The 11,957-nt window shown below is 43.6% G+C and overlaps 1 protein-coding gene across 2 annotated transcripts in view; it reads left to right on the top strand.

Annotated features, from left to right (window-relative positions):
- The first annotated feature begins 718 nt into the window (after positions 1–718).
- The window catches only part of grb14 (growth factor receptor bound protein 14), a 31,802-nt gene continuing 20,563 nt past the window's right edge, over positions 719–11,957 (top strand). For both annotated transcript variants that reach the window (XM_033024198.1, XM_033024197.1), the window contains exons 1-4: positions 719–1,110; positions 8,285–8,441; positions 9,051–9,172; positions 10,672–10,743. In XM_033024198.1, the coding sequence (XP_032880089.1) occupies positions 1,048–1,110; positions 8,285–8,441; positions 9,051–9,172; positions 10,672–10,743 (414 nt within the window). In that variant the 5' untranslated portion in view covers positions 719–1,047. The remainder of the gene's footprint in view (positions 1,111–8,284; positions 8,442–9,050; positions 9,173–10,671; positions 10,744–11,957) is intronic.

Genomic DNA, 11,957 nt, shown 5'->3' with positions numbered 1-11,957 from the left:
TCTTGAAAGTATCCAGAGAACCGGCCTCCATCGCCCTCTGAGGCAGAGAATTCCACAGACTCACTACTCTCTGTGAGAAAAAGTGTTTCCTCGTCTCTGTTCTAAATGGCTTACTCCTTATTCTTAAACTGTGGCCCCTGGTTCTGGACTACCCCAACATCAGGAACATGTTTCCTGCCTCTAGCGTGTCCAAACCCTTAACAATCTTATATGTGGTGAATCTGTGGAATTCTCTGCCACAGACGGTAGTGGAGGTCAATTCACCGGATGTTTCCAAGAGAGAGTTAGATTTAGCTCTTAGGGCTAAGGGAATTAAGGGATATGGGGGAAAAGCCAGAATGGGGTACTGATTTTGGATGATCAGCCATGATCATATTGAATTGCGGTGCTGGCTTGTAGGGCCAAATGGCCTACTCCTGCACCTATTTTCTATGTTTCTATGTCTCTTTGTCAGAGGAAGTTTTCCTGATTTTAAACAGTGACACAAGTATAATATAGGATTCGAAGGGACTAAAAGTGGAATTTCTTGACTAACAATAGATTTAAAAGTATGTTTAGGAGAAAACTGCAGATGCTGGTTTAAATCGAAGACAGACATGAAATGCTGGAGTAACTCAGTGGGACAGGCAGTATCTCTGGAGGGAAGGAATGGGTGATGTTTCGGGTCAAGACCCTTCTTCAGACTTTAGAAGTATGTTCTTTGGCAGACAGGAAATTTGTGTTCTTGTTGCCGTAAAAGTGTAAACAAAGAGTTTAGAATTTGATTTCAAGGGCAAAGGAGGAGCTTTGTAGTGACAGCGATTGGCTGCTGTTCTGCCCTGTCTGATGATCACATTTCTTTTAATTGCTTTGAGCAGCGTCTGATTCACGTAGGCTGGGTGATATTTGATGATCCTTTAAAACCGTGCTTTGATTAGTTGCCTCTGAGCGATGACAAACTATTTTGTGTTCTGTGCCTTGCAAGCGATTTTGTCAAGAGTATTCACCACTGTGCTACGGATGTGTGTTCTGTGATTGCTTAATGGCTATGCGCTCCACGGAACAGAGATGAACTTGTTTGTAAGAAGAGTAACCTTACCTGCAATCACTCCACTTGTCCTGCAGAAAAGGGTAAGAATTTTTGGGTGTCAGAGATCGTTATTTTCTCTAAACTATTTCCAAGCCCCAGTGTTTAATTCAGCTACAACCTCTTAGACTAACTCCTTAACTGTTTGAACACTGAAAAACGTTGTAATTTGTGTTCACATTGTGATATTTTATTCAGTAGTGAATATTTATAATATTTTAAGGTGAGAGGGGCAAGATTTAATAGGTATCAGAGGGGCAATTTCTTCACACAGTGGGTATATGGAACGAGCTGCCAGAGGAGGTGGTTGAGGTCGGGAGTATAACAGCATTTAAAAGATATTTGGACAGGGACATGGACGAGTAAGGTTTAGAGGGATATGGGTCAAATGCAGACAGGTGGGACCATTGTAGATGGGGCATCTTGGTCGGTGTGGGCAAGCTGGCCAGAAGAGCATGTTTCAGTGCTGCATGACTCCATGACTATGACTCCATGAGTTGAAAATAATGTTTAGGTTAGTTTAGAATTTCAGCATGGAAACGGGCTGTTCAGCCCATCAAGTTCACACCACCCATTGATCACCCATTCACATTAGGATGTGGAAACAAGGAACTGCAGATGATGGTTTAGTAAAAAAGGCACAAAGTGCTGGAGTAACTCAGCAGGTCAGGCCGCATCCCTGGGGGAAATGGATAGGTAACGTTTCAGGTCTGGACCCTTCGGAGATTAACCTGTTCACACTAGTTTTAAGTTATCCCACTTTCTCATCCACTCCCTACACACCAGGGGCAATTTACAGAGGACAATTAGTCAAGAGTCAAGTGTCAAGAAGGTTTTATTGTCATACATCCCTGACAGAACAATAAAATTCTTACCTGAAGCAGCACAGCAGAATATATAAGCATAGTACTCTGTAAATAACATAATTAATGAAAAAAAAAAGTTCAATGTATCATGTCTTTGGGGTGTGGGAGGAAACCGGAGCACACGGAGGAAACCCACGTGGTTTCAGGGAGAACGTGCAAACTCCACACACAGACAACACCTGAAGTCAGGATTGAACCTGGGCCTCTGGCGCTGTGTGGCAGCAGCTCTACCACAGAGACCTTGACTGAGAACACCATATTATTGAACATGTGTATTTTATGACTTGCCAATTAATCTTATTATTTTCGGTGTTGAATCATAACAAACCATGGGAGACATGGAGCACTGGAGTATGACTGTCAATTGCAAAGACAATGGGCTGTGTTTTCTGATCTGCCTGAAGTTTGTTGAACCCGTAGTCAGAAGGACTTTGAGCTTGGCTCTCCCAAGAGATCATTTGAATTTGGTGGTTTATGTATTAATGTGGTCCCAGCATCTGCACTGCTGCTGAATTGTCCAACGCTAGCTTTTTATGGATTAACACACTCGGAGCAGATGTAGAGTGGCTCTTGCAGCCCCCATGCATGCCGGCACAAGACTTTGGGTAAAGAAATATATTTTATATGCTAAGATTTGTAATTCCAGGCACTTGGAAAATACTGAACATGGTGGTCACAGTTTGCAGACTCCTGTACCTTCTTCTCAGTGGTAGCAGCAAGATGAGAGCATGGCCAGAGTGACATGGGTCTCTGATGATGATGGCTGCCTATTTGAGGCAGCTCCTCCTGTAGATCCCTTCGATGGTGGGGATGTCAGTACCTGTGATGGACCGGGCAGTGTCTACCACTCTCTGTAGATCCCTTCGATGGTGGGGAGGTCAGTGCCCATGATGGACCAGGCAGTGTTCACCACTCTCTGTAATCTCCTTTGTTCCTGGGTGTTCAAGTTACCGAACCAGGCCGTGATGCAACCAGTCAGTTTGCTCTCTACTGTAAACCTGTAAAAGTTTGATAAGGGTATTCGGCAGCATGCAAAATCCCCTCAGTCCTGATGCAGATAGAAAGAGTGAGTTTCCTAAAGTTATCTCAAATTATTTCACATTTCCAGTATCTTGGCACTATCGCAGCATTTAAAATACACGTACATGGATAGGTTAGGTTTGGAGGGAAATGGACCAAACGCAGGCAGGTGGGACTAGTGTAGACCGGGCATGTTGGTCGGCATGGGCAAGTTGGGCCAAAGGGCCTGTTTCCTTGCTGTATGACTATGAATCTCTGACTATCAAGAGTTTTTATCTTCAAGCCTACTTTGTATGCACTTGATTCCCAAGACTGAGAAAATTGGAGAAATACTGGTCTTAAATTATGGAAACATTTATTCTAAATATTTAGTAGTTTGAAAACTGTTGCTTCACTTCCACTCATCTACAATGCATTGGCTGGCTGTGCAAACAGTTGCCATGAGGGGCCGTCTACTATTTTCCTGCACTTCCACGATCTCCTTCACTTGGTGGTATTGCAATGTTTAACACCACCTATTGGACAGTGATAGCAACACCACGTTCTGAGACATGTTATCAGGCAACTGAAGCATCCTATGTGTGGAAAGAAACTGCAGATACTGGTTTATACTGAAGATAGTCATAATGTGCTGGAGTAACTCAACAGGTCAGGCAGCATCTCTGGAGAAAAAAGGATGGGTGACGATTTTGGTCAGGACCCTTCTTCAGACTGGGAACGGGAGTTAGGAAAAGGCCAGAACAAAGCAGGGCTGGCAACCGTTGACCAAGGAAGGGTGGAGCCCACAATGGCCCATTGTTGGCTGGGGAAGAGATAATAATAAAGGGATACAAGGACATGAACAATGGAACTTGTAGGACATTTAGGGTGAGGGTAATGGGGACAGAGGATATGCAGGAGTTACTTGAAATTAGAGACATCAACGTTCATACCACTGAGTTGTAAGCCGCCCAATGGAAATATGAAAGAACCATCCTATCCCTAACAAGAGAGTGGTCCTGACCTCCCATCTACCTTACTGAAATCCCTTGGTATATCTTTAAATGCACTTTACTGGTCTTTATCCTGCACTAAATGTTATTCCCTTTATCCTGAATCTGAACACTGTGGAGAGTTTGTTTGTAATCTTGTATAGTCTTTCCGCTGATGGTATGCAACAAAAAAGCTTTTCACTGTACCTCGTTACACGTGACAATAACAGACTAAACTCTCAACAATGACGTTTCCCCATCATTATCAACTTTCATGAAAGGAAAATCCATCTGCATTTTCAATCAAAAACTTTTTGAACTTCTGGTATAGTCCAGAGTATGGGGAATATCCAGCAAACATATTCTGAAGGAGGGGGATGTTGGGGATCCACAAACATGTCTACCATCAGGTTCAGGGATGGTTTCTTCCCAGCTGTTGTCAGACATCTGAAGGGTTTACTAGCCTGAGTGTGATTAGAGACCTTTGAACTATCTTTAACCAATTCAATTCAATTCAATTCAATTCAATTCAATTTATTGTCATTTGGACCCCTTGAGGTCCAAACGAAATGTCGTTTCTGCAGCCATATATTACAAACAAATAGACCCAAGACACAACATAATTTATATAAACATCCATCACATTGCTGTGATGGAAGGCCAAAAAAACTTATCTCTCCACTGCACTCTCCCCCCCCCCCCCCCCCGATGTCAGAGTCAAAGTCAAAGCCCCCGGCTGGCGATGGCGATTGTCCCGCGGCCATTAAAGCCACGCCGGGTGATGCAAGGTCGCGCACCGGGTCTTGGTGTTAGAGCCCCCGGCGGGCGCTCGCAGTCCCGCGGCCATTCCAAGCCGCGCGGGGCGATGGTGTAAGGCCCCGCTCCAGGAGCTCTTCAACCCCGCAACTCGGGCGGGAGAAGTCGCCGTTGCGGAAGCCCCGAAAAGCGGTCTCCCTCCAGGGACCCGCGGGCTCCCGGTGTCACTGTCCGCCAAACCCGCAGTTGCAGCCACCGAATCTCCGGAGGTCGGGCCGCAGCAGCGTCCACCACAGCTCCACCCGCTCTGGACTCGGCCAGCTCCGCGACGGTGAGGTGAGTAGTCGGCACCAGAGCCCCCGGTCTTCCTGTTGGAGGCCGCTCCTCGTTGCAGCCCCAACGACAACGGAGACCCGACAAAGAAAAGGTCGGGTCTCCCGTGCAGGGAGAGATTTAAAAGTTACCCCCTCCCCCCCACACCACCCCCACCCCCCCACACACATACCCCAACAAAAAATAACAAAAACTACATAAAAACATAGACATAAAATAATAAAAACGCAGACAGACTGCAGAGGCCGCTGCTGACGAAAGTCGCGCCGCCCACCGAATTTATCAGATTTCATCTTTCTCAAATGTTGTACCCTTTATCCTTTATCTGTTCACTGTGGATGACTTGATTGTATTCATGTATAGTCTTTTCTTTGACTGGATAGCACGCAAACAAAAGCTCTTCACTGTACCTCGGTACACGTGACAACAATAAACTAAACTAAGCATCTATGGGATGGTGATGGAGAGAGTCAACATGTTTATGTTCTCGGGTGTACACGATTCTGAAGTCCTGTCCTGGGCCCAGCACATTGATGCAATCACAAATAAAGCCCATCATCGCTTCTACTTCCTTGGAAGCTTGAAGGGATGTAATATATTGAAGAATATTCTATTGAACTTCTACAGGCACACAGTAGAGAGCACACTGACTGGCTGCATCATGACCTGGTTCGGCAACTTAAACACCCAGGCCCATTAACACAATAAATCACAAATAAATATATAATAATCAATAATACAATAAATTAATAACAGTAATAGTAGTAGGTAATCGCAATAATGCAAAGTCACATTCCATATTGTTACCAAAGACGCAGACCATAGAATATCACAGTAGTTGTGGTTAGTGTTGTGCACTGTTCAAGAGCCTGATGGTTGCTGGTAAGAAGCTGTTCTTGAACCTGGAGGTCACGGTTTTCAGGCTCCTGGACCTTCTTCCCAATGGTAGCAGTGAGATGAGAGCGTGGCCAGGGTGGTGTGGGTCTCTGATGATGATGGCTCCTTTTTGAGGCAGTGCCTCCTGTAGATCTCTTTGATGTTGGGCAGGTCAGTACCCGTGATGGACTGGGCAGTGTCCACCACCGTCTCTAGAGTCTTCTTCATTTCCAGGCATTCGAGACTTTGATTCTGTGATTCGGGCAGTATCCTAGCACTAGCTTATGGATGGTCCGTTTAGAAGTGTGACAATAGAGGGGAAGAAGCTGTTCCTGAGCCTGGTGGTGGGTGCTTTCAAACCTTCTGCCCCTCTGTCTCCATGCCTCCATGACTGAGGTACAATGATGAGCTTTGCTTTTCATGTTATCCCGTACAGTACACAACACTGAACAGTACCTTCGGCCCAGCTCGTCCATGCCAACCAAGATTCCCCATCTAAGCTAGTCTTATTTGCCTGCACTTGGTCCATATCCCTCTAAACCGTTCTTATTCATGTACCTATCTAAGCGTCTTTTAAATATGTGGTATAATAGCGCAGCAGTGGAGTTGCTGCCTTACAGCTACAGTGACCTGGGTTCGATCCTGACTACAGGCGCTCTGTATCAAGTTTGAACATTCTCCCTGTGACAGCGTGGGTTTTCTCCGGGTGTTCCTGTTTCCTCCCACATTCCAAAGACGTGCAGGTTTGCAGGTTAGTTGGCTTCTGCAAATTGTCCCTAGTGTGTCGGATAGAATTAGTATTCGGGTGATCGACTGCAGGCATGGACTCGGTGGGTCGAAGGATCTATTTCCATGCTATATCCCTAAACTAAACTAAATGCTGTTATTGTGTCTGTGTCTCTGTGTCTCTCTGTGTCCCTGCCTCGCCGACTCTGAGCCAGGTGACCTTTGCTCCTCTAGGGATGTACAGTTGTGCCTTGGTCTTATCATTTAGACATAATAAATGAGAATGTAAATGTATAAATAGCACAATGCAAGGTTTGTGGTCTGAAACTTTGCTAAAAATAAATTGAAGATGAAAACTGCGGGTGTGAATTATTTATTGATTTGTTTATTATATCTGTGTGTTATTGTGTTTACATGCCTGTGGTGCTGTTGCTGCAAGTAAGAATTTAATTGTTCCGTTGTCAGTACATATGACAATTAAACTCTCTAAACTCGTTGACTCTCTTTTTAAAATAATCTCATGCCCACTCAGTTTTATTGTCCAAAATTTGCTGCAACATAAATACTTTTATTAAATTTGAAATTTATTGATCACAAAATTATAACTGAAAAGTGGGATACATTGATGGAATTTTTTTAAATTTCTAGTTGATTTGTATATCAGCACCCTTTTGTCTACAGAAATAATAACCGGTAAAGTGGATTATTGAAGCACAGATTGAATGCATAGGATAGGGTAGACAGTCAGAACCTTTCACCCAGGGCAGAAATGTCGAGGAATAGAGGACATAGCTTTAAGATGAGATGAGCAAACATTAAAAGAGATGTGCTCGGAAAGATTTTTTTAAACAAATACGAAGTTGTTCAAATACCATTAATCTTATTTTTACTGCAAGATAGGCACAATGTATAAATAATAAAACAGCCTTAAAACAGAGGTAGACAAAAAAAGCCTTAAAACAGATATGATTGTAGTCTACTGGATTTGCATATTGCATTGCCTGTCAAAAACAAATGTGATAGATATCTGGATAATTAAATGAGTGCGTGTGCAAAACATAATGAATACATTTATAGGACTATTTGCATCAATCTTTAATGATTTCCTTTCAGTAAGTTTGTTTATTAAATTGATGATTTTGTAAAATGATTTCCTCTGAGCCATGTTAACAGGTGACGGGTTGTGAACTTCCATGCTGTGACCTGGAAAAGGGCAATTATATCATAAGCAGTCAAAATTATTTTTGAGGATGCCTATATAGATTAATAGAGTCATACAGCACATAAACAGGCCCTTCGGCCCAACTTGCCCTTGCTGACCAAGGTGCCCCATCCACGCTAGTCCCACCTGCCTGCATTTGGCCCATATCCCTCTAAACCTTTCCTATCCATGTACATGTCCAAATCTTTTAATTGTTGTTATAGTACCTGCCCCAACCTCCCCCTCTGGCAGCTACTTCAAAAGCCAAGTTTTACTCTGATTATCTGTTGTGTTTAGATATCTTATTTCCTGTTAAAACTTGTGTTAAGATCTATTATTGATCATTTATCTTGGGTAGAATGCTGCAGGATTTGTCACTGGGGATTGTCAATACGATTGATATAGGTAAATAGCATAATAATGGCCAACAATTTAATTTGAGCTGGTGACTGGATCTTTCTATCTCCAGGTAATTAAGGTATTTAATGAAGATGGCAGTAGCCGTGCATTGGAGGTACCAAGTGACATTGTGGCCCGTGATGTGTGTCAGCTCTTCCTAATGAGAAACCATTGTGTTAATGAAGGTGTCTGGACTATTGCTGAGCACTTGTCTAATATTGGTATAGGTAAGCCAGCATCGGCTGCTGAATACTTCTTTAATTAAAGTAAAATGTGTTTTAAATGGGTCAGGGTGGCACTGTGGTGCAGCAGTAGAGTTGCAGCCTCACAGCGCCACAGACCCTGGTTTGATCGTGATTACGGTTGCTGTCTGTACAGAGTTTGTACATTCTCCCCGTGACCTGCGGGGGGTTTCTCCCGGTGCTCTGGTTTCCTGCCACGCCCCAAAGATGTACAGATTTGTAGGTTAATTGGCTTCGGTAAAATTGTAATTTGTCCCTAGAGTGTGAAGGATAGTGTTAGTATAAGGGGATTGTTGGTCGGCATGGACTCGTTGGGCCGAAGGGCCTGTTTCCCTGCTGTATCTCTACAACTAGACCAAAGTAATATTTTAGAGGTTCATCATCTCTACAGATGCTGCCTGACCCGCTGAGTTCCTCCAGCACTTTGTATTTGGCTCAAGATTCCAGCATCTGCACTTCCTTGTGTCTACAGGATTTTGGGAAAAGCGTAAAAGCTTCTTTGTGTGCCTGGACTTATTTACCACATTATGCCAAAAATAATTGTTTTAAATGCAAAGACACATAAAATGTGACATGTTTTTATCCTTTGTGCAGAAAGAATTGTAGAAGATCATGAATCAATAATTCAGGTACAATCAAGCTGGCCGATGGATCAAGACTGTAAATTATACTTCAAAAAAATGTATACTAAATACGAATTCTTTAAAAATCCATCGGTGAGTGAAATCAGCTGTTTGGGGAACTGAACCCATATCTCAGTCGCTGTTTTAGAGTCATAGGGTCACACTGCAAGGAAACAGGCCCTTCAGCCCAATATGTCCATATGCTGGCCAAGATACCCCATTTAAGCTAGTCCCATTTCCCCACGTTTAGCCCATATCCTGCTAACCCTTTCCTATCCATATACCTGTCCAACAGTCTTCTAAATGTTGTTATAGTACCTGCTTCAACTACCTCCTCTGGCAGCTCTGATGAAGGCCTGACCCAAAACATCACCTATCCATGTTCTCCAGAAATGCTACCGGACCTGCTGAGTTACTCCAGCATTTAGTGTCCTCTGGTGGCTAGTTCCATATACCCAAGGTCCTGTGTTCCATATACCCACCACCCTCTGTGCGAAGACTTGTCCTTCAGGTTCTTATTAAATCTTTCTCCTCTCACCTTGAACCTACGTCCTCTGCTCTTGATTCCACCATTTTGGATAAACGCGAGTGCATTCATCCTATCTATTCCCCTCATACACCACTATAAGAACACCCCCCATCCTCCTGTGCTCCATGGATAAAGTCCTTGCCTGCCCAATCTCTCCCTATAGCTCAGGCCCCTGAGCCCTGACACCATTTTTTGTAAATCTGCTCTGCACTCTTTCCAGCTTAATGGCATTTTCCTATAGCAAATACTTCTGGAGTATTATCAACAGTGATATGAGGACTTACCATAAATAGAAAACTAATTACAGTGTTTTGAAGTAGCTGGTATGTCTTATGTGATAATAATGAGTGTTCTATTTTTACAAATGTCCTCCTCTGTTATCTTCTGCAAAAACAAAGTTTTAAAATATATTTAAAGATTAATTTATTCTGATTGGAATAATGCAAAATGATCAAGATTTCCTTGATGGTTTAGTTTAGTTTAGTTTAGAGACACAGCATGGAAACAAACTCTTTGGCCCACTGAGTCCACACCGACCACACTGTCCTATGTTGTCCCAAATTCACATTCTATACACAAAGGGCAATTTACAGAAGCCAATTAACCTGCAAACCTACTCATCTTTGGAGTCTGGGAGGAAACCGGAACTTCCGGAGAATACCAACGTAGTCACAGAAAGAATGTACAAACTCCATACAGACAACCCACCCCCCCCCCACCCCCCTCCCCCCTTAGTCAGTATTGAACAGGGGTCACTGATGCTGTAAGGCAGATACTGCCGCAGCACCACTATATCACCAATTACAAGTGCCTTCTACAACTCAAGATACTAAAGCAGATGGCCAGAGTGATGGTCAGTAGATTACGATCTTGTAGTCTTGATTAGATTTAGAGGGTAGTTGATCATCAGATTGTGGTTAAAAAAAAAGCCACTTGACAAGAGAGAGGATCCCCATTCAAGAGGAATACCAGCACCTTGCTGTCTACAAATAAAGGCACAGGATAAAATAGGAAGTTGCCTGAAATTATAGTCAGAATGTTTGTGTTTTTTTCCCTCCCTTAGTTTTTTCCAGAAAACATGGTGTCTTGCAGCAATGAAACAAATGGATGTTTAAGTCATCAACAGTTGATACAGGTGAGCCATTATATTGTACAATGTTCGAACAATATCTTTATAACCTATTTGTTCTGTAATTCGTTAAGGGGATGATTTCTAAATGGCTTCAACATTTAAAATATACTTAGTCGGGTACATGGATAGGAAAGGTTTAGAGGGATATGGGCCAAAATGTGGGCAGGTGGGACGTGTAGATGGGGCAGCTTAATCAGCATGGGTCAGTTGGGCCGAAGGGCCTGTTTCCATGTTGTATGACTCTCTGACTCTGTGAGCTTGTTTGAATATAAACGGCACTTTTTGTCTACAGAAAAAAAACACAGGTTAAAAGAAGATGATTGCCTGAAATTGCAGTCAAAAATGTTTGTGTCAATAGGTTAAAAAGAAACAGGTGGTTTGAAAATGCAATTTTTAAGTTACTTCAGCAAGTGCAGAGGGATGTAAATCTTAAGGACTTACTAGACTAAATGTATGCATTGGGGAGCTGATTAAGCTGTTTTTGAAATGAGGACCTCCCTCTGACGTCACTGGAAGGTGGTGGAACATTGTGATGTCATTGTGGCACTCGGCAGCGTGAGAGCCCATTGTGATTGGTGCACTGTGAGTGGGATTGTGACATCATCAGTGGAAAGTCATGGGAAAAGGCTGTGTGAGAACCGATTTTTGCCATTTTTTTAAAACTTGAATCGTCAATAACTCGTAAAATATAGCATGAAATGTGAAGGGAACCTGTTTATTGCGGCAACCGGGTTAATGTGTGTAATAATCTGCAAAATTTTAAACTGTAGCGCGTAGCATTTTGACGAATGTAAAAGAACACTTACGGAAACAGGCACACACACACACGTGTGTACATACATACAAAATGAGACTTTTAATAGTATACTAGACTAAGTGGGACCCATTGGGTCCCGTTCCCCCAACGCAATATTCCACCACTTACCCATAGCCTTCAACTGCGCAGGCGCAACTGATGGGTTCCCGTTGTGACGCCACTGATCCCCCCCTCTTCCCCTCACTCCCCCCTTGCCTCTTCCCCTTCCCTCCCGCCACTTGCCCTCCCACACTTCACCCTCCCTCCCCCCCTTCCCCCCTCCCTCCCCCCCTCCCTCTTCCTCCCCTCCCCCCCTCTCCAGGATCTTTCCCCAGGATCTTTCCCCTCTCCTCTTCCCCTCCCCCAATCCCTCCCTCACCTCCCCTCTCGCTCCATCTTCTGCCCCTACCGTCAGTCACCC

This window comes from Amblyraja radiata, chromosome 7, assembly GCF_010909765.2.
Source record: "Amblyraja radiata isolate CabotCenter1 chromosome 7, sAmbRad1.1.pri, whole genome shotgun sequence".
NCBI lineage: Eukaryota > Metazoa > Chordata > Chondrichthyes > Rajiformes > Rajidae > Amblyraja > Amblyraja radiata.
Note: the sequence above shows the minus strand (reverse complement) of the source record. Positions and strands in the feature narration are given on the sequence as shown.